The sequence below is a fragment of the Pogona vitticeps genome, chromosome 3, assembly GCF_051106095.1.
Source record: "Pogona vitticeps strain Pit_001003342236 chromosome 3, PviZW2.1, whole genome shotgun sequence".
Lineage (NCBI taxonomy): Eukaryota > Metazoa > Chordata > Lepidosauria > Squamata > Agamidae > Pogona > Pogona vitticeps.
Window position 1 is genome coordinate 43,126,396 of NC_135785.1, and position 27,724 is coordinate 43,154,119.

Sequence of the window (27,724 nt, forward strand, 5' to 3'; positions counted from 1 at the left end):
TTTAACACATGACCAACTCTCATTAGTGCCATTTTGTTTCTTGTTGTAATTTAGAAAATACATACAATACATCTAATACTCCTCCATTATGCCTGCACTTCCATTAATATTTTTCTTCACATTTTGCTCTGTGTTAAATCGATGACAGTAAATCCATACGGAAAAATCTCACATTCTTTTTTTCTATTGGAAATTTTCCTCTGGTACATCTGGGCTATGAGAAGGTCATTGGCTCCTTGATGTAACTGCCCATGGGGAGAACAGAGATTCTTCCAATGCTCATACTAAGGCTACAACTACAAGTTCAAAATGTATGAATTTGATTTTTTAAAAAAAAAATCTGATCACATGACACAAGGGCCAATTCAAATCATTTTGCTTCAAACAGATTTTTTTTCCTCTGCCACTGGCGGCCTCTACTTTTTTCAAGCTGGAATGATCCAAAGGATTTTTCCCATGTGAGCAGTTGTTTCATTATGCAAAATGACAGGGTTGATGTACATGTGTGGTATTGTGATGGCATAGACAGTTGGGACATGATGTTTAAAAACAGCAGGAACACGTACCTCTGTCCCCCAAGTGTACCAGATTTTTTTAAAATAAATAAATAAATAAATTTAGCACTGAGTCATTGCATTGTTATACTAGTTTAGTACTCGATCAGTATAGCACAGGAAGAAAAATCATCCTAGAGTTTAGAGCCCCCACAATCTCACAATCTGTAGTTTTTCCTCCCCACTAGAAACCCTTCTACTTTTAAAAAGTCAAATCCCTTTGCTTTTTCTGATGCAGAAAGGAAAGACCAACCAAGCATGGACAGAAACAAACATAAACAAAGCAGTGCTTTGGCAAAGCAATTTCCCCCTAGCCTCCTGTCTCATGAGAGAGGACAAGGAGTGTGTGTGTGTGCACACACAGAAATGCACACAAGCAGTGCTAGCATTCATCTCTCTCCGCAAAGCCTTTGTTCCAATACACCACCACCACCACTACTTCTTCTTCTTCTCCTTCTACCTTCTCCTCCTTATTTGTTTTTTCACAATGTTACCTGGTTAGCAAGATAAGATGAAGAAATAGTCATTGAGGGTGGAAAGCCTTCTTAAAGCAGTTCCTTTGAACAGTGCCATTTACAGGTGCTGTTCAATTAAAAGGGTTTTTTTTGTCCTCTGCCTGTGCAGTCACTTATATAGAAGAGAACCAAACACCCTGTGACTTCACAGTGAGAGAATGCGAGGTAATTCACATTTCCATCACTGTGTAGTCACATCCTAAAGCTTTCTTGGCAAGATGCCCTTGATTCTGTTACTTCAAAGATAACTATTTGTAATCTTAATACTATATAGCCTGTAAATACTGCCTGTAAACAAACTGTGTACCAAAATGTGTAATGCTTGACTTTTGTTCATCACTTCTTTTGTTGGGTCAACACAGCCTATTCATTTTTAAGTGAGAGCTGTTACACTGGAGTCATTTATTCCTTTTGGCTTCTTGCTCATTTGACATTGGTTCATTCTTTTTAGGAGTTTCAAATCACTAATCTTGAATATTCCTATCTCTACATATTTCTGAAGGAAAAGGTCTCCTTCTTCCCATACTGGCCTATTTTGATAGGACCTACATTTTTTAAAATTTTCTCCCTGGATTCAGTCTGTTTTGGTTTGGAAGCCATTTATACTTCCCAGGACAAGAATAATGATTTTGCCCATTCTGGCTCCATATGTTGCTGAGACTTTTTAGAACCATTTAACCCAGTTCCAGATTATCTCCAGAGTCATATGTTTGCCAAGTATTTCTGGACGCTAGTAGTCAGTTGCAGTAGTGCCCCAGTTAAAATTGCTGTTGAATTACCCTTTTGTGGAGCTGAGACCACCAAGGCTTTGATGGAACCATTCCAATATTTTCAAAGGACTTCTCTGTGAGATTGGGACTGAATCTAATGGGAATATTGAAAATTCCAGTTCTAAACAGCAAAATTTATTAGGATGTTGGTGCTGATTCAAATACTGCATTAGAATAACCCAAATGTACAGTATAGATCAACAGGCACTGAGACAAGCTCATTTATACAGCAGAATATTAGCTCATATATATTTTGGCCAAGCTCTGAGCTCAGAACTCTTATTTGCTCAGCCAGAGTTGATGCCAACCTCACTACAGCATGGGTGAGGAAGCATGCCCTGTGTTTTAAGTTCGGCAGTTCTGTTGTATGTTTTGAGGGTGGTAGAGCCGTATCCCTGCCCAGTTGGAAAGTACAATTTATTGGAAACTGAAGGTCAGTCACACATTAGTTAGTTAGTTAACATTCCTTTTATTCTGCTTTTCATGGAATCAGCAGCAGCTTTCAAAACAAAGAAGGAATATAAAATCAACTCAGTCATTTCCAGAGGGGTTGTCTTCTTAAGTTTATTAGAAGAAAATCAACAAAAGATCTCTTGCACCTTAAAAATATAGGAAAATAAAAAGGTGCCATTTACTCGATCAGATCACTGATTCATATCTAGACCAGTATTGTCAATTCTAACAGGCAGCAGCTATGAGGTTTTATGTGGCATAAGTGTTTGTGGACTGCTGCCTACTTCACCTGATGACTTTCAATCAGGTATAGGTACAGTAAATACTGTGGTATTATTTATTTACTTATTTATTTTAATTTATATGCTGCCCACACTACCCAAAGGTCTCTGGGTGGCTTACAACATTAAAAATTCAATAAACATTCAGAACAGTTAAAATACAATTAATTTGGTACTTCTAGTTAATTTGTTCCAGGTACTGGCATTGTATTTCCCATGCTTCATATGTGTTCCTGTTACTCATACAAGATTTTCAACAGAATGTGGGAATATTGATGGACTGGAACCTACCGCAGGCCAGTCATGTTATTCCATTGTCCTTTTCAGAATTATGGTTCATATTTAAGCAATGAGCACAGTGGGATCCTCCTGCTATGGCGTCAAGCTGCAACACTCCGTGGCAACTTCACAGAACTGCACACAACAGTGGAGAGGTGGGTGCTCCCTAAAGGCTATCAAAAGGACCCCAATGTTCTCTGCAGACAGTTACCAAAAGAAGGAATACTATGAAAAGCCAACAGCATTGCTGATGCCTTAATACTTTACCCTGTCTTTTTATAGAGAAAGGTGGGGTAAAAATATTTTATATGAATAATAAAAAATTTTGCAGGATTAGGAGCCATCAATTTGAAAAAGAGTGTTGGAAAAGATATCTGAAACTTGTCATCCTACAGCCTAATACAACCCATTCCAGGCCCGTTAAATCCAGGAATCCCTAGATTTAATTGGTATACATTCTACTGTACAGATCAAAGGGCTTGTTCTTAACTGTATACGCATGAGTAAATTTGTTGTGTGAGTGAGTAATACTCCCAACAAATTGGCTGTGAGAATTTCATAAAGAAAACATTTTAATGAGATTTAACAAATTTCTGTGATAGGTATCAGTACTAGAATCTAGGCTTTCTCAAGAAAATCTATTTGTGTTTGTTTTTTTTATTTAAAATACTGTAGTTTTTATTATATGTTTGTCTTTACTTTTAATTTTAAATTATGAATTGAGTTATCTGTTGAAAAGAGTCTGAGTGGTGGTAAAGAATTGATGACATGAGAGTCTCTCAGAAATCAGAAAGGGAGCATGAAGTCTGAGAACCTCTGATGTATAAGGAAGTGACAATTCAGTGGGTACAGCAAGATTGTCCCAATAATTCTTTGCTTCTAGTATAGTAGCTGGAATCAAAGGTGTCCTATTACCCTTGTCATAGGAAGTATAATCTCAGGGCCAGCTCAGAATTGCCAATATAGGACAGTTTCCATGAATGTTGCCGTGCCACACATAGGAGTTCAAGTGTCCATCATGACAGTTCCTGTGACCCCCCCCCCCCCCGAGAAAGTTCAAAATTCAGGCAACTGGACCACTTCATATCAAGAAATATCAGCGCTGTTAATGGCTGTTAATTGTCTCTTCAAGAGCAATCCACTTCCAAATATTTGACATTATATTAAGGAAGGCTTGAAGCAATATACTCTTCTTGGGAAAATCCATTTCTTTACTAGTTGATAGGACTGCAGCCGAGTCCAGAAGAAACAGAGGAGCCTGGAGAAGGGGTTGATGAAGTCATAGCCAATACTGCTAAGAAGATCGTGAGGCGTCAACTCCATGAGCCCTGGTTCTATGACACAACGAGTCTCAATTGTGAAACAGGCTGAGGAAATAAGAAAAGCATTAGATGGTTAGCTATGATGAAATGCACATTTGAAGGAGAGTCTTCATGTAAATACTAGTGACCAGTAGGAACACTTAGATTAATAACCATTTTATTTACATGCATTTAAAATTACATGGGTTTAGTGTGGGAAGGACAAAATATAATCGCGTCAAGACCTTTTTTAAAAAAATTACATATCTTTACAATTCAGATACATGGGCAGTTACAAAAAGTAATAGTGTTCCATTTGGATGAACAAATGAAACATTTTGGCTTCTAAATATAAGTTGTTATACAATATGACAGGTCTCAAAGTCAACCTAGGGAATTGTTCATTGCAATTCAGTGTATAAGTTGTTACAGGATCAGGATTTGGTCAAGCAACATGTAACAAAGGAGCACAGCTGGGTTAATTGAGGCAGCTGTGTGACAACCAAGTTGATTGGTTGAACCAAGAATAAAGCTAGCCAAGCTTGCAGAGACAAACTGTTGGGTAGTTTGGGTAGTTTGGCTGTTGGATAGGTTGTGTTGCTGGTGATTGTGTTGCTGAGAACTGTATTTACTGCATCGCTGGATGAAGACTTGCTGCATTGCAAGGAGAAGATCCTGGGAGAAGACTATCTCCGTGGTAAGAGGAGAAGACTTCGTGGATGCTGGACTATTTACATTGGTAACAATCTTTGGTTACTGAAAACTGTAATTTACCATTGCATACTGAAGAACTACTGTGAATGACCAGGACTGTATAAAGACCAAGAGAAGCTGTATTTACCCTGTATATATGGACTTTAATGTAAATAATACTATCAAACACTACAACAGAGTCTGTTTGGTTTCATCTTTGGGCAGTTCACTTCACCATTACGCCCCCTGGCGTAGTCTGGTAACGCAGCACCTCTGTCAATTGGTTATGGGCCCAGAAAGCGCACCAGACTGCATCCAGGTATAAATTTAAGAAGTTATTGAAGAAACTGCTGAACAGAGAGAGCCAAGTAGTGTGGGCTACAGTCTGTGGTAAAAATGGCCAACGAAATGTCTATGGCTGGACTGTGCATAAAAAAGTTGAATGGGGAAAATTATGCAACTTGGCAGCAGAAGGTTCAGTTGCTATTACAAAAGGAAGCATTATGGGACATTGTAGAAAATCCCCCAGCAGTCCTAGATGAAGAAAAAAGAGCACTAAATTTTAAAGCTCTGGCTATTATTGGGTTAACTCTAGAAGACCGTCTTCTTATCCACCTGAGAGGCCAAAACTCAGCAAAGCAGGCATGGGAGGATTTAAGGAGACTCTTCGTAAGAGATAACGTTGGAAGCCAGATTCAAATTGCCAGGAAACTTTTTCGAACTAGACTGAAAGCTGGAGGGTGTATGCTTCAACATTTAGAGGCAATGAAGTCAATGTTGATGGATTTAAGGGAAAAGAACATCACAAAAGAACAGTTCTCCCACTGGTTCTAAATTTAGCTTTTTATTTTGTGCCTCCTTTAAATACCTAAGTACTCTTTTTGCTGATTGCATGTGCCTTTCATTCGGCTTGCTCACATTCCTAGATAGCAGGTTTACAGCTATAGAGATGTCTGGCCTTGACCATCTGCTCAAATATAGTAAGCTGCCTATCAGTGACCTATAGACATCAATATCACATTCCGGGCCATTCATATCTTCTTTCTCAAACTCTATGTTCATTGGAGTTGCTGCACCTTTACAATCCTCCATCTTATATTGTTTTAGGAGTTTTAATATTTTGCTCTTTTGGGCTATTTTAAATCCTTTCTTGCTTCTCTCTATTTCTACTCCCAAGTAGTTACTTATTTCTCCCAAATCTCTCAACTTGTAGTGTCTCTTTAACATTTGGATTATTTCTTCAGCCTCTTTCTTATCTTTGGTAAATATGGCTAAATCATCCACAAAAACTAATATTATAGCTTGTGTTCTCTCATTTATAAATAAACAAGGGTCAGCCTTTCCTTGCACAAAACCATTATCTTTTAAAGTTTTGGTTAAATGTTGGTTCCATTCATGGCCACTTTGTCTGAGACCATATAGACTTTTTTTCAATATCCAACATTTACCTGCATTTTCAATTCCTGGTGGTATTTCCATATAAATCGTGTGTTTCAGGTCAGCATATAAATAAGCTGTTTCTATATCAACATGCCTGGTCATGAGGTTATGCTTGGCTGCATAAGTTAAAGCAAATCTCAATGTCTCTGGTCTTAGAGCCGGTGCAAAAACCTGATCATAGTCGTTTGAAGTTTGTGCATATCCTTTTGCCACTAACCTTGCTCTATACCTCACATTACCATCGGCATCCACCTTCCTTTTAAATACCCATCTGGAACCAATTACTTTTGATTTTTCAGGCAGTTTTACCTCCTCATAAACCTTCAGTTGTTTTAATGAATTTAACTCCTTATCCATTGCCTCTTGCCATTTTATTTGTTCCTTCTCAGGCATATTACATATGTCATCATATGTCTCTGGTTCAGCCACATTGAGACAATAATAGGTCTCAGGCTTGTACCTGTCTGGAGTTTTTCTTTCTCTGCTAGACCTCCTAGGTAATTCCCTGTCCTCCTCGAGAGTTTCCCTCCTTTCTGAGTTGGATGGAATTTCTTTGTCAGATTGCATTTCCTCAGGTTCTACCTCTCTTTTAATTTCCTGCTCTGGTTGTGAGTCACTATCATCCCCACTATCTTCACTACTTTCATTCCTTTCATGCAATTTAATTATTGTTTCTGGGGGTTTACATATTTTGTCCCAGTTACTGTGCTCATTGAATGAAGCACTGCTACTTATCACAAGTTTGTTGGTATTTGGCAACCCAAACCTAAATGCTCTCCTATTTTGTTGGTATCCAAGGAAATACATCAACCTGGCTTTCTTCTCTCCCTTTTTCCTTATTTCTTTTGGGATGTGAACCCATGCAGGAGATCCAAATACATGTAAAAATTTTAAATTTGGTTTTCTCCCAGTCCAAACTGTGTAGGGTATGTTGTTTATTCCACTGTGCCAAAGGATATTAATATAAAAATTCGCACAAAGTGTAGCTTCCCCCCAATATTTCTCAGATAGATTACTCCCCCTAATCATTGCCTCAGCCATATTCTGCAGAGTTTGGCCCCTTCTTTCAATAAAGGCATTCTGAGTAGGTGTATAGGGAGCGGCTCTTCTGTGAGTAATACCATTTTTCTTTAATATTGCTTGAAATTTAGCATTTGTAAACTCTGTTCCATTGTCAGTTTGTACCACCTTAACCTTTTTCCCTGTTTTGCGCTCTACAAATTTGAGCCATTTTTCAAACTCTACATGTACTGCACTTTTATCTTTCATGAGATAACAATACCCAAACCTGGACTTTTGGTCTTGGATAGAGAGAATGTATCTGGCTCCTCCTAATGATGCACTTTTGGGTCCAATTACATCAACTGACACCAAATCTAATATATTTTTCACTTGTACATCACTATGTTTCATTATAGGAGCTTTCTTACTCTTGGCTAATTGGCAAGCTTGACAATTCACATATTCATTGCATTGCTTTAAATTAACTCCTACTGAGTTTTCAATTGTTTTTCTCAATGTTTTGTAGTTTGCATGTCCTAGCCTTTGATGCCATAAATGAATACAATCTTTGTGTATACATTTGTTTTCATAGACATTGTTAGCCTTAGTACAGTTTAGTCTATATAAATTATTTCTAGCATAGCAATTCAATTTTTCATTGTTCTTGCTAGTTATTACACATTTCTCCTCATAGAAAGTGCTAATAAACCCATTCTTTGCTAATGAACTCACAGAAAGTAAATTATGCTTCAAATTTGGAACATGTAAAACATCTATTGGTCTAGCAATATAAGGCAATTTCACTTTACCTTTTCCCAGTACCTTAGCACTAACACCATTTGCTAAGCATACTTGTTGGTTGGATACAGGTTGGTAGTTAAATATTAGCTGTTTGCTCTTACACATGCTGGCAGTTGCTCCTGAGTCGACAATCCACTCTTCTCCCTGTTCAGAGTTATAAATCTCCTCAGTCAGGCTTAGTGTTTCTCTCTTGCGTCTGGTTTGTTTTTCTTTTACTTTCTTAAATTTACAGTCTTTCATCAGATGTTTTCTTGAGCCACAGGAAAAACAGCGTTTTCCAGAATGAATGCTTGCAGCTGTGTCCCCCTCCTCCTCACTTTCTTTCAGCTTATCACGGTGATTAGTGAGTTTGGAGTCTCGGAGCTGTTTGTTATCTTTTCTCTTTTGTTCTTCTTCCAACAGTTTGCTCGTTATATTAATTACTGTTAGCTCTGCTTGAGGAAGAATTTCTAAATTGGTCACCAGCTGATCATATGACTCATCTAATGAAGACAGGATAATAAATGCTTCTTGTATTTCTGTAAATGTGATGTTCTTTTCTCGTAAGTCCATCAACATTGACTTCATTGCCTCTAAATGTTGAAGCATACACCCTCCAGCTTTCAGTCTAGTTCGGAAAAGTTTTCTGGCAATTTGAATCTGGCTTCCAACGTTATCTCTTACGAAGAGTCTTCTTAAATCCTCCCATGCCTGCTTTGCTGAGTTTTGGCCTCTCAGGTGGATAAGAAGACGGTCTTCTAGAGTTAACCCAATAATAGCCAGAGCTTTAAAGTTTAGTGCTCTTTTTTCTTCATCTAGGACTGCTGGGGGATTTTCTACAATGTCCCATAATGCTTCCTTTTGTAATAGCAACTGAACCTTCTGCTGCCAAGTTGCATAATTCTCCCCATTCAACTTTTTTATGCATAGTCCAGCCATAGACATTTCGTTGGCCATTTTTACCACAGACTGTAGCCCACACTACTTTGGCTCTCTCTGGTCTGCAGTTTCTTCAATAACTTCTTAAATTTATACCTGGATGCAGTCTGGTGCGCTGTCTGGGCCCATAACCAATTGACAGAGGTGCTGTGTGTGGGGGAGGGAATCACCATATGTCGGATACAATGGTAGGGACTCTGAAGCAGTGGTAGGACATTTTTGTTATGCTAGGTTTCATCCCATTAGTTTTTCACAGAACAAGAAAAAAATAGAGTAGTTGCAGCAGCAGCAGCAGCCCAAATTCCTGGCATCCCAGTCCTGTGGCAATATTGTGAGTGTTGGCACACCTATGGCTTGGCGTTTTGAGGGGCTGATGTGTGTAAATTCTGAACCAGAAAAGGTTTAACTCCTTCATTACCACAGAGGTCTTGCTGAGGTGGGAACTGACATGGCTAGAGTTGCGCGCCGCCTTCAGACTGCCTGTCTCAATTTGGATTCCAACCTGCGTCTCTCTGAGAGTAGCACTGCCTCTTTGCTAGAGAAGCAGCTTCGGGAAAAAGTCCGTGAAATGATTCAGCTGCAAAGCCGCTGGGATGGAGAAAAGGCTGAACTAAACGCCAGGTGAGAGGAGAACTAATGTGTCTCTGGTCTCCAGAACACAGACTATTTGGGTGGGGGGGGGATACACCATGGAGGGAACAGAGGTCCTGCTGGCTGTTTTCTGGGGTCTCCCCAAGCCATCACTGAAAAATGTGCCCCTGGCAATTGGCTACAAATCACATTGCTGAATTTTGGTGGCGTCCCACTTGCATTGATTTGCCACTGACACAGAGTGGCAATGAGGAAGAACCTTTATTTTAAATGGCAGTTTATGCTTATTTTTCAAAAGCATCATTTGCAGCTGAAGTTCATTAGGGTGAGGCAATACAGTATGGGTATTTATCCAAGGGATTAATGGATAAATCCAAAGACCTCACACTTCCTGGCGTGAAGTTGTGAACACAGGCAATACATTTTGCACCTCAGGAAAGAGGGTACAGTCCAGAGTGGGAAGACAATCCAGTGAGTGGACTTTATATTAGCTCTTATCTAGGATCTGTCTCAGGAAGTCCTCTAGAATCCCATTTGAATTAAATTAGATGATGCATTTAATGTGGCTTGCCTTGCTCTAGGATGGTTTATTTTCCACTTATAAGTAAGTGCACTGAGGCCCTATCCAACTAGGCTCACTGCACACAGGTAAAGGAGCATTAAACTTTCCCTCCTTAACCAGCCAGTTTTTAAAACCAAATTCATGCTACCTGATGCCCTGTTTGCTAAAAGAGAGAAAAACATGGTCACCACTAACAGAGGGCATCAGTTGAGGAGATGAAATTAGTTTTTTAAAAAACTAGTGGTGGAGAGGTAATTCCACCCCTGTCCACACACTGTGAAGCTGGTCTGGTTTGGCCTCATGCCCACTTACACGTGAGTAAATAAGGATTGCTCTTGAAACTAGACACTATAGCGAGCATCCTCTTCAAGTAAACTTCACATGCAATGGGTCATAGCATAAGTGGCTTGATTTCTTTGTGGCTCACACAGAGTTGTTCAGTTCAGAACTTCTCTGTGCAAACAGAATTCTTGTGTACTGAAACAGCAGTAAGCAGAGAGGTCCTTGATTACAGTGCCTACGGAGATTTCTGCTCTGCTGGAGCAGCGCAGCATCCTGGCCTAATGCTTAATCTACAATCAACTTTGGCATTAATTGTCCAAGATGTATTTACTGTTCTTGGATTGGGTGCAAAGTGTCACCTCTTTATTGAGTATGATTGCTGTTGGCTCAAAATTTCATTCTAGATGGAATGAAAAGGGAAGCCTTCCTCCAACCACTTCCAACTCTTCAATACTAGCATGTTACGTCTAAAACCATAGAGTACGTTTTTAATACAATGTGTAAACTGACAGTTTCTTTTCCTCTGTCATGATCTTAAGAGTATGAAGAAGTGGTTTTGGAGGTCTTACTAGTTCTCTCTCCTGATCAATCTGCTACTTGTGTATGGATTATGTTTTACAGGATTACAGAGCTGACCACTTTAGGAGAAAAACAAAAAGAACAGAACACAAAGAAAGAGAAGACCATCTCTGCCCTAAAAATGGACATTCAGAAATTGGTACACATACTCACAAACCCTTCCTTCTGTCACTCTTTCAAAAAAACATACACCTTTGCTGACACATACATCCTCACAAAGATGCCTGGCACACTATCACACAGGCTTACTCTCTCATACTTTTTCTGTTCTCTCTCCATTCCCATTTCTGAGAAAGTGCTTATCTTTGCACACTAGGAGGCCAGTAAGACTGGAGATCTAGAAGAGATGAAGAACCTGAAAGAGGACATTGCATCTTTGCAACATAGCTTGAACAGCATCACAAAGGTGCGTGAAAATTTCATCTGCAATAGAGGACTAGATGGAGTTAAGTAGTCATCGAACAAGGTCCATTTAAGATAACTGTGAACCACTGTAGGTAATGGCATGTCTATTTATAGAGTTTAAATAGAATAGGAAACACAGTTAACCCTAAATTCTCTAAGCCCTAGTAATAGAGTGTGGAAAAATATTATTGTCTGGTACAAAAGATGAGAGTTTTAGAGGCTCTGTAGAGGACGCCCCAGTGGACCATACCCCAGTATCATCAAATGTCCATTAGTGTTATTACTTAGGAGCTTTCTCGCTTGTCTGCTGCACAGCTTTCTTGCTGGTTTGTAGTCTTAAACTAGCTTTTGTACTGATTGTCAGGGTGAGGGACTTAAATATGGAAATGAAACTTACAGCTATATAAACTGAGTATCCCATGTCAAAAAGGGTTTTTTCCATACTTTCTGAGTATACATTTAATGCCACATTCTCCATCTTTGTCTGTTGAAATTAAGCATCCTCAAGAAGGATTAGGGGATGCATTTCCCTGTTCAGTCCCTAGTCTGGCTTTAGCCTCTTTGCAAATAATGGTCAAAATCCTGTTGTTTAATGTAATACATTACACTAGAAAGGGCCCATTGAATCAATGGGAATTTATTGAGGCAATTCCTCTTTAAATCGCATTGATTCAAATGGGCCTATTCTAGTGTGATTTACTCTGCTAAACAACAGGAATTTGGCCAATAAATACTAAGAATAATATTCTCAGTCTCCAATTTACCTTGTCTTCAGAGATCATTGGTAGATTACTTCATTCTTATTTCATAAGGCATTACCTAGTGAAGGGAATATATCAGTCCTTCCACTGAAGAGAAGTGCTTGAAATACACATGATTTTACATATCTATGAACTGATACACATTGTACTTCACCTGACATCTTAGGTTATAGGGCAAAATGTAAATTACATACATGCATGCATGCATGCATGCATGCATGCATACGTACGTACGTACGTACGTACGTACACACACACACACACACACACACACACACACACACACACACACACACACATACATACATACATACATACATACATACATACATACATACATACATACATACATACATACATACATACATGGCTCTAGTGCTACCCTTTTAATTTACAGATAAAACTTGAGTTAGATGCCTTTTGTAGGAAACAAGCAAAATATGGGATCAGCTGTCCACCTGAACACAAAGTACATGATCTCAGAGTTCTGATTTGAGCTGCCAGCAGGGCTGTGTGTCACTCAAGAGGCAAATGTGTGAAAACAAGCAGCTAGTGGCTGAAATAAAGGTTTAAGGGAATATTTTCCATTTTACAACTTTATTGCAGCTTTAGGAAGTTTTGCCACAGAGAGCAATTTGAAAATACTGGGGGGAAACAGAAAAACTGAGAAAAGTGATACTATTATTTATATTGCAATACTTCTGACTGTTACTGCAGAATATAATTACAATGGAGGGCCTGGTTTAAAAGGGTTTTATGTGCTCCATAATGTTGCCTAGAACTCAAACGTTATGTTTCATCAACTTGGTACCAATTTATGGTGACTCTAATAGGGCTTTCAAGGTAAGTGAAATATTTAAGGAGTGATTTTACCAGTCCCCTGCAGTGAATTTCCGTGGCTGAGTGGGGATTCCAACCCAGGTCTTCTGAGTCTTAGTTCATCATTTTTTCCATTACACCACATTAGGTATCACTGGAATTCACATACAAATGAAAACCTAAAAAACACGTGAATCCTGACTGAAATCTTACCAGTCTTAGCCATGTGCGTGTGATAACTTGGGAATGTCTTGGCAAGGGGTCAGACTAGCTAATATATTGTTATTAGACGTAGAGTCCTCTTAAGGTGTAAAAGGCATTTGTTACTGCAAGTATAAATTTAATGTAACCCCTGTATTTTGCTAATTGGTCTGCAAATTGTTATTGGCGAGAAAGAGATAATTGTGGACTTCACTTGCAAATCTGATTGTCCAGGCGTGGAGCTCAGAAGGAATTGTGTGCCTGGAGGAAAGACATTGTAATAGGGATATCAGAGTTCCCTGGATATATAATTTGATCATGGGATTTATTTCCTCTCCTCCCCTCCTAGTTAGCTCTTTCTAGGAACATAGGGCCCAGCTCTGTAGAAGGTGTCAAAGCTTCATCAGAGGAAGACACCATGTGGCAGACTTCTCTGTGCTCTAGCTCTCCTCACTATAAGTGGGCATCACCATCTCATGCACACCCATCTTCATATCAACATGCAGCATTGCAAGCAGTACAGGCTGCTATCCAGAAGTCACAGCACCGTGAGCAGGTAGTATATCCTGTTTTCAACTCCTGACATATCTATTATTAGGATGCTTGTACAAGTACGGTACATAGATATAGCCATTTGGGGCATATCAATAACTTATTTCAAAATACATATATGGAAACAGATAATATATGTAACATTAAGAATCTGAGGCTGTCTTGGTTACAATGAATAGGCCCAATTGCTGTTCCTTTAGAATGTCGTATCCACCCATATTTTGAATGAAATATATCTATCCTACAGAGTTAGAGTGATTTGATAATATTTTAACTGCAGTGGTTCTGTCCTATGGAACCCTGGAACTTGTGGTTTAGCGAGGAATTTAGAATTTTATGCTGTAGAACACTATGATTATATAGTATTTGCACTGGAGCTCTCTAGCAAAGAAATCTAAGTACCTCACTCAACAATAAATACCAGAATTTTGTATGTTGGAACCATGTCTGTGAAAATGGTATCTCACTACTGCAAATGTGTGGTGTAGATATATTCAAAGAAAGGTTGAAAAAGTTTGGAGCCAGTTTAGTATCTTAAAAACTAGGAGCATAATTGGCACATCTTCATGCACTGGCCATAGCAAAGTGGGAATCTGAAGAGCAACATGACTGAATGACTGAGGCCAAGATGCTGGCTTTTGTACATATCAATACACTGCCTCTTTTAGACACACAGTCTCCCAAATACCAGTTTCAGTGCTTTAAGTTTGAAACCCCTAACATAGAGGCTCCACTACACTGGGTGGATATCGATGCTGTTGGTTAGAGCGCTTGGCTTGTCTGTTAAATGGGGTGTCTGGTCCCCTGTGAATAGTGTGTTAGATGATGTGGATGGAGCCTCCTGCTTGATCCTTCTTTTTTTACAAACAGGAGTTGCATGTGCAGCTGGCCTCTTGCCGGGATGCCCTGGGATCTGTCAAGAAGCAGCTTTCAGACTGCCAGCAGGAAGCGAAGGCAGCAAAACAGCAGCTGCAGGAACAGAGACAGGAATGTGAAGAGCTGACTGGGATGTTGGAGGACTTCAGGCGGGAACTGCAGCGCTGGAAGGCCTCTGTTGAGGTTCTGGGAAGGTGACGGCAGAAAGAAAGAGGGAGGCTCCAGATCTATTAATTACCTTCTCAAGGGACATGGCTAGCTGACTCAGCCGTGTGAGGGTTACGCAGATTGTGACCTTCAAATATGTATTACAGAAAAGAGGCCACCTCCCTCTATAGGGATGTATCAGTAGCCAGATTTTCTTCATATGGTACACATCTCTTCACATGGTTCAGAGATAGATGTATACTTTTCTGGCAGGGTTAGGGAAGACTTCTATCTGAAATGTTGAAGAGCAGTTGGAGTAGACAGTTTATAGCTAGAATGTGGAGTTTTGCTTTGAATCAGAACTCGAGAAAGTTTTTTTTTTTCAACTACATCTCCCAGAATCAATCCTTGAAGGATTGTATCACCCCATATAAGCCTTCTCAGCTTTTCACTTCTTCTGGGGAGGCCCTTTTCTTGTTTTTTCACCATCTTCCCAAACTCGCTTGGTGAGGCCTTCTCAGTGGTTGCTCCCAGGCTTCGGAATGAACTGCCCGGAGAAGCAAGGTTGGCCCCCTCCCTCTTGTCCTTCCATCATCAGGCAAAGATTTTCCTCTTCAGGCAGGCTTTTAAGCAGTAGTTGTTTCAGGAATGCTGGTTTTAAAAATGTTCTTAAATAATATTTAAACTTGATTTTTAAAATCTTAATATATCTTTAATTGTTTTTAAATTATATGAATTAACTAACTAGTAGGGCTAGCCGCCACCCACAGCAATTATATAACCCACTTTTCTATAATAATGTAAAAGGATCTGCTGTTCTGAGGATGTGGTTTTATTCCTCCACACTACTTTCTGTGGTGTCACCAGTCAGGCAGATAAAAAATTATTTTTGCACTAGTGATTAAACATTGACATTCCTTGCTGACAAATGTTATCATATGCTTCTCCACACTAGGCCTAACAGTATGAGAATGCTGTTATTTAGTATGGACTCATATATAATCATCTGTGTGCTTAATTTGTCCTAGGAAGATTGTTTGAATGACACTGAGTGGCACCCCATTAAAACATTTATTTAGGGTGAATGAAGGGGTAAGTGGTTGAAACTGGGCAGAAAAACCATTATTTTCTTGATGGTTTAACATTTAATGCATTTCAATTTTTTTCCCTTTCACTTGAATTACTTGAAGAGATTTGTGCTGTAGGTACCATTCTGTAAGGTGCTACTCTTTTACAGCACCTTTTGCATCTGGATTGAAGCAGACAATAGCCATGCCTCTGAACTGAGGTTTGAACAAGTGGCTTTTAGATCTTTCAGAGTCTGTTTCTATGATTCTCTTCTATGCTGATATGACTATTCACTTTAAAAAAATAACAGAAACACTACTGATGAATGGGTCATTGAAAGAGATAGTTCTAAAACAAACTAGACAAACATTAGTTTCAGTGGGTGCACACTTCAGCTCTGTACCTAGTACAAAAACAAGAACAAGACTTTAAATTTGTGCATGCTTCTTGTCACTCGGTTGAAATGTAATGTGAGAATGAGGGGAATCATTGACTTGTTTATACCTACAGAGTCTCTGAACCATATAGCTGTACTTTTCTTTCCATCCAAGTCAATTTGCAAACTACCAGAGGTGAGAAAAGAACCCATTATGACAATAAAATGCTTTTAGCCATTAGGTCCAGAGTGAGATGCTATCTCATCTTCAGCATCAAAGAAAACAGTTTATATATATTTTTTATATCCTGCTTTTCTCCTTAAAAGTATGTCAACATTTTAAAAGAAATAATATTAAAACCTAAAAACAATAAATAATTGCAAGATTTTCAAAGAATTTAATAAATATAAATGTTCATCTGCCAGTCCTGTGAGCTTTGTACATGAAATAGAAGCAGGCCCCGATTTGTTCTTCAGCTCAGCTAGAGAAATGTTTTCGGTCAAACCTGCCTTTCTGACATCAAATTTTAAACAAAGTAAGCAAGTAAATGTTTATATATCCGAACATGGCTACATTTTTTCATGTGAGTAGTTCAAAAGAATTCTTCTCTGTTTTTAAGGTCATTTAGCTGGAGACTTCTTTCTTTCAATGTTTTTTTTTCACACATATGCTAGTAAACTGGAAACTCCTGTAACATCCAATAGCCAGTTACTATCCAGAGAATATCCTTAGACCTCAACATTGTTTTCCTTACTCACATGATAAACATTGGCACAGTTCAGAATGGAGGAACACATTCTATCTATAACACATGTTCAGACTTCTCCTTCTTAAAGACTGCTACCAAGCCACATGAAGTAAGACTATAACTTGGAAAAGATACCCTTTTGGACTTCAATTCCCAGAATTCCCAAACAGCATGAATGCAGGTATTATTGTCAGATTGTGTCTTTCCACTTTGAATTGTTTTGGTGTTTATAATCTGGCTGTGCTGCCTGGGAGATTCTTAAAAACTGTACTCTAGAAAAGTAAGGTTTCTAAATTCTGGGAATCTGTTTAAAGTTAACACAGCCATTGTTTTCCCTCTCCATTTCCCTCCCTCCACTGTTTTGCTTCCATAAACGGTTCTAGGCTAAAAATAAAATGGCCAAGGAACAAAATAGGAGCTTCCTGCAGAAACAGATCAGGAGAATGGGAGGATTCTAATCTCAATCTCAATCTCTCTCTCCCCCCCCTCTCTTCCCCACCTCCACATTGGTATGTAAGACCTGTATTTCCCTTGCAGCTGGAGAAAAGTGGGTAATGGCAAGCAGCTAAAGAGAAAACATGGTAGGTAAGGATGGATTTAAACACCTAAGCCTCACTTATCTATTGGAAGTCACCCCACTGCCCTGCAAGCCCTACTTTGCAAAAGAGAAATGGCAGCTGGGTATAAGAAAATGGGACATGTACTTCCATTCTGAAGGAAATCAACCCTGAGTGCTCACTGGAAGGACAGATCCTGAAGCTGAGGCTCCAATACTTTGGCCATCTCATGAGAAGAGAAGACTCCCTGGAAAAGACGCTGATGTTGGGAAAGTGTGAGGGCAAGAGGAGAAGGGGATGACAGAGAATGAGATGGATGGACAGTGTCATCGAAGCTACCAACATGAATTTGACCAAACTCCGGGAGGCCGTGGAAGACAGGAGGGCCTGGCGTGCTCTGGCCCATGGGGTCACGAAGAGTCGGACACAACTTAACAACTAAACAACAACAACAACTTCCACTCTGATAAGCAGGGGCCTATCTCATGGGCTGCATTATCTCCCTCTCAGGTTGCTTAGTTTATTTTAATTTTTCCTCAGAGAAAAGGAGGCCTTGGAGATGACAGCGGAAACCCAGACTCAGCAGCTTGATTCTTCCCATCTGGAAATGGAGCGGCTGAAAACTATGAATGGAGAGCTCCAGAGACAGCGAAAACTCCTGGAGGAACAGAAGGAGGAAGTGGTCAAAGAAAGGGAGAGAATGAGGAAGGAGCTGGAGAGGGGGTGAGGTGCCACAGTTGTGTATGTGTGGTCCTGGCACACACAAGGCAAACCTGCACTCCAGTATCTAGCACAGTGATACATGGGAGCAAATCAGCAGGGCACATAATGAGATTTCACTGGATTCTTAAACTTGGCGAGATAGAAGGCCTTACCAGGAATGTGAAATATTTGTATTTTTTAAACTCTTTGAATCCCACAGCCAGCATGGTTGACTTTTTTGTTCATTTTCAAGTTTTGGAAAGTGACCTTTAAAATCCCAGTCAAACCTCAGGTTAGGGGAAATGTGTATTTCTTGGTACTACAACATTTTCAGTCTTCTTTAAAGGGACTGTGTACCGAGACTGAAAATGTTGTAGTCTGAGCTTGCAAATGAAGTCCATGCTTATCTTCCAAATTACAAAAACAAAACAAGTTAATTTTCAACATGCAGATACGGATAAGACAACTTTTTGTATCTCTTAAAGGAGCTCTGTGTTTAATGATATACTTATAACTAGTATGACTCTCAGAACTGGGCTGTGTATGCTGGGGAAGGGTATAATCATGAACATTAATGGTGGTAAGAGAAAGAGAAATATGATTTCCAACTCCATTAGGTAAAGTGTTATGTTGGAGTCTTGTGGTTGGTTAAGGGCAACCCTGAAAACAGGTATAATTGGTTAAGTCACACAGTTAGACCTTTTCTTCTTACTCAGGCAAAGATCCCTGGAACAGCTTGAAGAAAAGATGTCAGCCCTGAAGAAAGAGCTGGTGACTGTCAAGGAGTCTCTGAACCAGACCATACTGGAGAAAGATGTGCTACAGAGTGCTAAGGATGGTTTGAATGGAGCGCTTTCCAAAGTAAGGATGGCTGACTGGTACAATCTACATGTCAAAGACCTCTGCTTCTGGCTGCTGTCCTTGTTGTGGATATCTTCCCATTCACTTTAGAGCCCAGGTGTTCTTGGACCGCAATTCCCATAAACCCTGCCAGCATAACTGGTGGCGAAGGCTTCTTGGAATTGCAACTCAAGAGCACCTGGGTTACCCAAGTTGGGAACCACTTGATTTAGAACAAGTCTTGCTACTAAGGCTACTATCACCCTACACCACAGGATTCATTTGTCTGAGACTGATGAGACGTCATTAAAAATGCATAAGTCATCAGCTTATACAGTATAAGCCTGCCCAAGTCATATGATCATTTACAGTGGCTGTTCAGTATTTAAAATTCATGTTTGACTGCGAAAAAAGCTCCATGGTTTAGGTCTCTGGCCACAAAGCCATAGGTTGGGAGTTCAATTGCTCACTCTGCCTCCATGTCAGGGGCTGGACTTGATGATCCATAGGATCCCTTCCAGGTCTACAGTTGTAAGGCAAAGTAAAATCCCATTTGGTAACTGGAGCCATATTCTGCTAGTCTTTACTCAAGGAGGAAGGCCTCAGTCCTTCCTTTTTACAGGAAATTATCAAATGTAGCAGCTTACACTGGTTTGATGGAGAATTTCTGTCTATTAGGAGGCAGGAATTACTCTGGGACACAGTCCCAAAATTACATGTAATTTTTTTCTAGACATCCATTTAGGGATAGATCAGGAGAGGAAATGTACAATCTTTAACTATTACCTCTGACAGAAATTTCAGTCAGAAATATCATCTCAGGCTAAGAATTCCAGAGATATATTCAGGAAGTGAAGAGTTATACATGGAGCCAGCCTGACATCCAGAAGAAGAGCCAAATTTCATTTCTAACAGCTTTGGGACATTATGTGTATAATAAAATGGGAAAGCCGAACTGTGGGTGAGGTACTGTTGCATGCCATCACGTCATCAGGGCTCAGTATTTCAAAACAGTGAATTGTGTGCTAAGTTTAAGCTTTTTTCTCAGAAATAACATGCCCACTAAGGCCATAATCCAATAGGGTGTAAGGGCAGGCCCTGGATGAGTCATTATTTTGGTAAAATTCCCTTGTGAAAACTGCCCAAACTTCAGATTGGCTCAAGCAAAAGTGAGTAGCAGACCATTTTGCCACCCACACTTTGGCCAGGATGAAACTTAAATGTGTGTGTGGGGGGGGAGAGGACATTTTCCTAACAGAATACTCACTGATTACATAATGAACTTGAAAAATAACATTCACAGTTATAGACATAAATTGCTGTGGATTCTCTGTTTCCTTTTCTTGCAGCTTGCAAGTAAAATATGGGTACTGCTCTGGCACTACTGTGAAACAGATTATTTTGTTAATGAAATGTCTTTTTCAGTCATATAGATCTTGGAAAGTTACTCTTTGGACAATAGTGTAAATATGAGTAATTTAATAAAGATTGTTGTATAAAATGTAATCAGACTTCAGAGAAGCAGGATGTACTAGTTTTTAAAAAGCTAAGTTTTATCTCAATGGTTGACTCTTTTACATGATTAAAGACTCTCCTCCTCAGAGTATAGCTTCTTTTCTGAAACAGCATTATTGTCTCTCAAAGGGGAAGAAAGAACATACCAACAAGACATGTACTTGCTGTAAAAGAAATGAAGGATAGATTGTCTTTTTCCCCCCTTTAAGTGTTTTCAAGCTAACAATTTTGTAAATGGCCAAAGTGGTAAGAATTAATAAGAAAAATTGAATGTGGATATGCTTCCAATTGCTTCCCATCAGGTTGAAGCTGCCAACACTGAGCTTGAGCTCTCAATACATAAGATGAAATCAGAAGGTGCTGAACTGAGGGACTCACTAGCCAAGATGGGGGCTTTGAATGAAGGGTTGGCTCAAGACAAAATCAGCCTCAACCGCATAGTCCTACAGGTAACAAAACACCAAAACAGCCTTCTTTAACCAGGCTATAATGGACAGCATAAGCAGGCAACATATGTAAGCTTCTATTTAAGCAAAGGTGGTCCTAGTATACCATTGGAAAAGCTGAGGTAAATAATCTTATCACAGGGGGGAAAATCTCCCTAAAGAGCAAGCTACTTAGGCCCTCACAGATTAAAATATTGCTTCAAAATGTGTTTTAGGATCCTGGTTCTAACCCTGCAGGATTGTTGTAAGGACTCCCCCTTACCATGATAGTCTAATGGGAGAATGAGAGCCAAACTAATGAGGAGGTGGAAATCTCTAATTGAATCCCGTGTCTCTTGGTAAAAAAGCAGTTTCACTATTTGATGCTGGGAGAGGTGGGGTTACACATCCACCCCACCCCACTGTTGACAGTCTCTCTGTGAAATTGGTTATTTCCCCACTGAGAACATCATAATTAATTTTCTTTTGTAAGACAGATAAACAGCAGGTTTTCATGAGGAAAACAACAGGGTCAAGAAAGCTGAACACAACTTCCCTTAATATTATGGTCCAAATGTTATGGTTGTGGCCAAACTTTCCTCTCTCCCACCCACCAACCTACTACAGAGCTTTTTATAATATGGTTAAGAAATGGATAATCCAGTCATGTATTCCCATCATTTTTTCTAGCTTAACCCTGGCAGAGAAAGCTAAAAATTAAATAAAGCCCAATCCTGTGTCCCTGTCCAAGGTGTTTGATCTTTTTCTGGGACGGTGGTAGCCACATCCTCACTGAACGTGCCCTAAGTCCCAGTTTGCCTGCCAGTCCCTGAGTGTCCATTGCTAAGAGCAAACAGAACTCTCCTTTGTGGTTTTGCTGGCTGCCAAAATGCACACTTTTCCTGAGCCTTTTTAAACCCACAGTGTGCCAGAAAACTTTCAGCCTCATGAGCACTATCCTGCAGGGCTTGTAACTGCTGAGAGCTTGTAATTTGCAGTGAGGCCTGAAATGGGGGAGACTCAGAATGCCTCACACACTCCATAGCTTATGCCGACACCATTTATAACTTCCGGAAGAGTTCGAGCATCGTATTGCTGCCTCATAGAAACTCTGATGCTGCCTACACAGCCCATGGGAAAATTCACCCAGGACCTCCTATCCTAGCCTGTGAGGCACTGCCTCTCTGTGAAGCACCTGTTATGTTTCAGGAGACATTCAGTAAGATTTCTCCAGTGTGTGACTACATGGCAACAGACTTCTCCAGTTGCTCCAGGTTTAACACAATGCAAATTGATTTAAAAATTTCCCAACTACACAAGGTTATTGTAAGCGCAGGGAATCTCTCTGCTTCAAGACATCTTTTATTTTTGAACTATAAGTAAAAACATATAAACATTTTTTTAAAAGACAAAAACATGATGGCACCTTTTTGAAGACATCGTTGTTTGCACATGGAAATTAAATCGGATTTTGCCCATATGTTTAAACACTTGTGGCGGCACACACAGAAGTAAAACCTACATCTATCCAGAATGCACATTGGAATAGCATTTTTCCATCCATCTTCTGTTCCTTGCTACTAAGTGCATATTCCAAGGAACAGGAAAATAGAGGGAGTTCCAAAGCAAAGCAAACCTCAAATATGAAAGTCCTAATAAGATGTGTTCGCAGCACCTTTCAGCCCCAATTCGTGAAGCAATTCCCTCCTGATGGACTGTGTCCCAAGGTCAACCTGCTTTTTGTATTCTAGTCAGCCCATCCCCTCCCAGGTTCCATCAACCCTTGTTCCTAGATCTGTTCAACCATGTTGCTTCCTCTTGTTCTGCAGCTTGAAGAAGAAAAGAGCAGGCTGCTGAGCAGGAAGCGGGAGCTGGAACAAGAGCATACTGTCTGGCGTGAGCAGCTTGCACACTTAGAGCAGGAGCTCATGTGCATGAGGGCAGAGAAGCAAGGGCTAGAGCAGAGCTGCCAGACCTCAGAAGAGAAGCAAGAGTATCTGGAAGGAGAAATGACCTTGTTGCGCAGGGAGAGGGTCCAGTTACAGGACCACATAATGCAGGTACAAAAAGTACATCTGCAGAGTGCCAAAGACTTTGATACAACTTCAAAGAACTGTATAAATGTGAATAAGAGTTGACCTGGATCAGCTTGGTCGTTTTGGTTTCGCCCTGTAGCTCTAGCTGGAAGGTGACAGGCAAGCAGGGACAGACTACTCATCCTGTGTTTTAATCCTCAGTTTATTGCTGAAATGCTGTGTTTTTAAGTGACTTTATCTCTGATAGCCACTCTGCGATGCCTGTTTTTAGCCAAGCCTGCTTTTTCTCTGTTGATAATTTTATTCTGCTTTCTCTAGGCTTTGTGTACATTTTATTTGGGTTGTGTTTTGTGGCACCCTGAAAGCAAACCATATAAATTAATGAATACAATAAATAGAGGCTTAAAATAACCTAAAAAACAAAAATGTGAAACTATGCAACTCACAAAACCCTAGCCCAGTTTGCTGCTTTCTTGTTTGAGAAAAGTCTCATTTCTGCTCAGATTTTTGCTAAAATCCTGACATGTCATGCTTGACCTCTTAAAAACCTGGAGGCAATAGGCAGGCATATGAGGATAGGAAGAGAAGTACTAGGATCCTTGGGGAGCTATGTGTCATAAACAGCCCATATGACTGACTGACGTCCTCTCTGATTTCTACATTTTAGCAGAATCCATCGAACATATTTTTGGGAAATTATCTTTAACTATAATGCTAAAAGCTCCATTTAAAAAAAATGAAAGTCTCTGCAATAGCATGTTGGATATCTTATGCTGGAAATTGCAGCACCTACAATGAATGGAACAAGACACCCAGGCATATTTGATGGACAGAACAACACAAAGAACAATGCCTTTTGAACAGTTTATATTTTATTTTATTGATTTATATATTATGTGTGCATCCTACACGGGTCCCCTGATTATTTCCTCACCTCTTACTGTCTAAGCTTTGCTCCAGCAAGACTAAAGAACACATTGGTTGGTGTATTCTTGGAGTCCAAAAAAAGTTACATTTCCTGAATCAACTCCCAAAATACACCAGTCAGCATGTTCTTCCATTCTGGACTATGGATAAGCCAGGGCTGTGGTCTGAATATGCACAGATCTTGCAGGAGTAAAGTCTAGGCAGTGCTATAACTGGTACTATTGTGTCAGAGCTGTTGTTATTCCAAACTACTGTCTTCAAGTAGTTCAACCACCAGCTTTATAGGGATCTTCTGCTCCAATCTATCTGCTAACCTCTCTCTCTCTCTCTTTCTCTCTTCCCCACCCCCTCTGGTTGCTACCAGCTGAACAGCCAGAAGCAAACGCTTAGTGAGCAGCTGAGCCAGAGTCACCAAGAAATGGAGGTGCAAGCCGAATCCTTACTCTCTGCCCTACAGGAGAAGGAAGAGATGGCTAAGGAAAAGGCACAGCTGGCTGTGGAGCTCACTGCATTGGAAAGAAACAGGAAGTTGTTAACAGAGGAGGTAGACACTCTCAGGTAACACGCATCTTCTGTGAAGCTACCAGCGATCCCCTGAAGATTAAACTACAATGTAATATAAAGGATGTGTCAGTTATGGAAGAGGTGGCATTGCTTCTTGAAATTTTGGCTAAGATAAAGGGTATGGAAAAGGTGGCATAAATTCAACTCATTTATTGACATACTGATAGACTGGCCTTGCTCCATCCCTACTAGTAACCCATGCAGACAATAGATGAAGTGATGACCAAAAGAGACTGAAAAATAGGGTGCAGTCAGAGGGGCATGCATCCTGCTGTTTGGTGTACTGCAGGAACAAGCTGGTTCGCTCCTTTTTCCGACAATCAGATTACGTAATTGCTGGGGCAAATCACGGTGTTCCTGCCTGCACCATTTGTTTCTCTGAGCCTCCACAAAGCAGAAAGGAAGCAAACAAACAAATTAGGGCAGTGCTGATATGCTGTATCACTTAGAGGGATTTTTTAAAAAAACTGAAATCTTCCACCCAGAAACGGGAAGCAACAGGAGAGGGCAGAGATATATGTTTAAAATTTCTTTGCTTTCTTAAAAAAGGCAGACGAAATAGGATTGCTTGAGATGCGCACACCATTTGGGATGCAAGGATCACAACAAATAGCCAAGTGGACCTCTATCCAACCTTACACGACCCTACTGAGCCTGATCCAGCCTGATCCACTGTGCTCATGTAGCCAAGATGATAGGAAGTAGCTAATATGTGATGATTTTTCCCCTGCCATTTTTTTGTGAAAACCTTTTCTTGTAATATGCCCCATCATGATTAGATTAATATGTAATAGGACTGTGTTTAACCACAGTTCTCCAGACTACATCAAAAGCCACAATTTTAAAAGCTGTCACAATTTTACACTGGAGAAAAGTGGCAATAAGAGAATAATATCTAGATAGGCTTTCCAATTCTAAACTTTGATAGCTTTAATTGTATTATAAGCACTCCTCATTTAATTTGGAGCAGGTTTTATCTTGCCCAGGTCCCTCTAATCTTCAGTTTGAGGCTGTGTAGTCAGCAGCTGTATCAACAACCTCAGCCCAGAAGAAGGCTTCCTGAAGTCCCTCTCCTTTTAGCTTTTGAGTTCTATGACATATACATATATATCTCCTTTTATCTTATTCAGTTGTGGGCAAAGTGCAACACTTCAGATGTTGTTCGACTGCAGCTGCCAGCATTCTTCACCATTTACTGTGCACACACTGAGGCTGCTGTGAGTTGTAATCCAGCAACATCTACAGGGGACTGTACTGTACTCATCTCAGTCTGCTTCATTCCATCTGCTTCCTCTCTCAAGTATTTTGGTCCTTGGTGCTCTGTTGAAGGGTACTCTCTTTGTTACATATTAATAATCAGACTGTACATGGTAATTATTATTATTCCTTTGTGCATGGGGAGAGGAATATAAGGCCTTTGAATTGGAAAGCCTGTTATGGACAGAATTTGAGATGAATTGAGTCCTATAGCATAACTAGAAGAGCTTTGGCCCCCACCATTCACGCCAAAGATGAGGAATGATAGGAGGTGTAATTCATCAACATCTGGAGAGCTGAACATTCCCCACACTGGTCCTTGAGAACCATGATTTAAATTGTTCTGGTGCACAGGTGCAACAATATCTGGGATATAATTCAACACTTGCATAAGGAGGATAGATCTTTCTTCTGCAGAAAGACTGTTGTGACTCTTGGTGGCAATGGCACATTGAAACACAGAATGTTTTAAGAATGTATGGTGATCTATGTCATAGCCTTCTTTTGGGAGTGAAATCAGGGAATTCAGTTTGTATTTGTTAGTGCCCAGCCTATGCTCTGGCAGACAATCTCTTTTTAGCCTCTTGCATTTTTATACATTTTGAAGACATTCAAACAGTATATTGAGGACATACTGCTACAGTGACAGTAATCCTATTCTTCTGAAGTCTCAGTGAATTGTACTTCAATTCTATATGCACCAGAGCATGCAGAGTAATTGAAAACTGAGAGTGAAAGTCAAGGAACAAAATGAATGACATTTGCTATTAGGCTCTTTATAAATACAGTATAGTTCTCTGCTTAAAGACCACTGTTTTGTTTATTTGTTACAATCATATCCTGACTTTCATCTCAGGGACTCGGGTTAGTACACGTGGTTCACTACCTCTTCATTTTACCTTACACTAACCTAGTGAAGACAAGTTGTGATGATGGAACTTAGATCTCACTAGTCCTAATTCAGACCTCCTTATCACAGTACTACAGTGTAGTCCGCCATAGGCTCAGTATTAGTTTTAGCCTTGTTACAGCCAAATAAATATCATGCTTTCTTTCTCTGGCTGCCTGCTTAGATATCATTGTGTTCTCTATATCCTTATGTCCTACATTTTAATCACAGGTTTACTAGCCAAGTAGAAACCTTCAAGCAGGGTTCCTTCACCACAGGTTAATTCTAGACCTCATGTGAATTAATGGGGACAGCCTGGGGAGCTGTAGTAGATGGAAACATGGGTGCCAACCAACTTTCTGATGTAGTGGATAAGTACTGGTTGTACATGCTTCCCTTTCCAAAATCACTGTCTAGTAGGTGCCTGTAAAGCTCTGATAATTTCCTGACATGCTTTAGGGCAGAGAAAGAATCCCTGGAAACCAGCCTTTTTGAAGCTCAAGAAGTGGCAGCCCAGCTGGAGGCTCGCATGGAGCAACTAGAAGGAGAGAAAAAAAGCATTGATGTTTCTAGGAAGACACTCCAAGGTATTGTATGGACAACACTGAATCTGCTTCCAAACTTCAGAAACCTATTTTACATTAAATGATGGTGTTATGTGAAAGGGAAATCTTTCAGTTGAAATCTTAGAGAACAGCTTGGAATACTAAAGGTCCATAAAAGTGCCTATTAAAGTAAAGGGTTATTACTTAAAAATGTTTCTGTTGTGATCTGACTTTGTTAACCTAAGAGGTAGTGGTTGACAGTATGCATTCAAGTTACCATTTAGCATCCCTACCCCTCAAAGCCCACTGACAGATAAGTGTCCAGATTGGTATGATTCATCCTTTTTTGCACTTGTTCAAGATAACATACAATATAGTTAAGATCATACATTAAAACACATCAGACAACAATGAAACTGAAAGAGCTGCTTGCTTAATTGTGCTTTTGAGTTATTTGAATTATTCCATTGGACATGTTGAGAATGGAGCTGG

General features: G+C 39.9%; 1 protein-coding gene across 10 annotated transcripts in view; it reads left to right on the forward strand.

The window, feature by feature from the left end:
* The window catches only part of CROCC2 (ciliary rootlet coiled-coil, rootletin family member 2), a 107,926-nt gene that overhangs the window by 22,383 nt on the left and 57,819 nt on the right, over positions 1 to 27,724 (forward strand). For all 10 annotated transcript variants that reach the window (XM_078389244.1, XM_078389245.1, XM_020786425.3 and 7 more), the window contains 12 exons: positions 2,901 to 3,007; positions 9,431 to 9,628; positions 11,064 to 11,160; positions 11,338 to 11,427; positions 13,557 to 13,763; positions 14,630 to 14,829; positions 18,073 to 18,255; positions 18,951 to 19,095; positions 20,892 to 21,038; positions 22,844 to 23,074; positions 24,342 to 24,535; positions 27,147 to 27,274. In XM_078389244.1, coding sequence (XP_078245370.1) covers positions 2,901 to 3,007; positions 9,431 to 9,628; positions 11,064 to 11,160; positions 11,338 to 11,427; positions 13,557 to 13,763; positions 14,630 to 14,829; positions 18,073 to 18,255; positions 18,951 to 19,095; positions 20,892 to 21,038; positions 22,844 to 23,074; positions 24,342 to 24,535; positions 27,147 to 27,274 — 1,927 coding nt within the window. The remainder of the gene's footprint in view (positions 1 to 2,900; positions 3,008 to 9,430; positions 9,629 to 11,063; positions 11,161 to 11,337; positions 11,428 to 13,556; positions 13,764 to 14,629; positions 14,830 to 18,072; positions 18,256 to 18,950; positions 19,096 to 20,891; positions 21,039 to 22,843; positions 23,075 to 24,341; positions 24,536 to 27,146; positions 27,275 to 27,724) is intronic.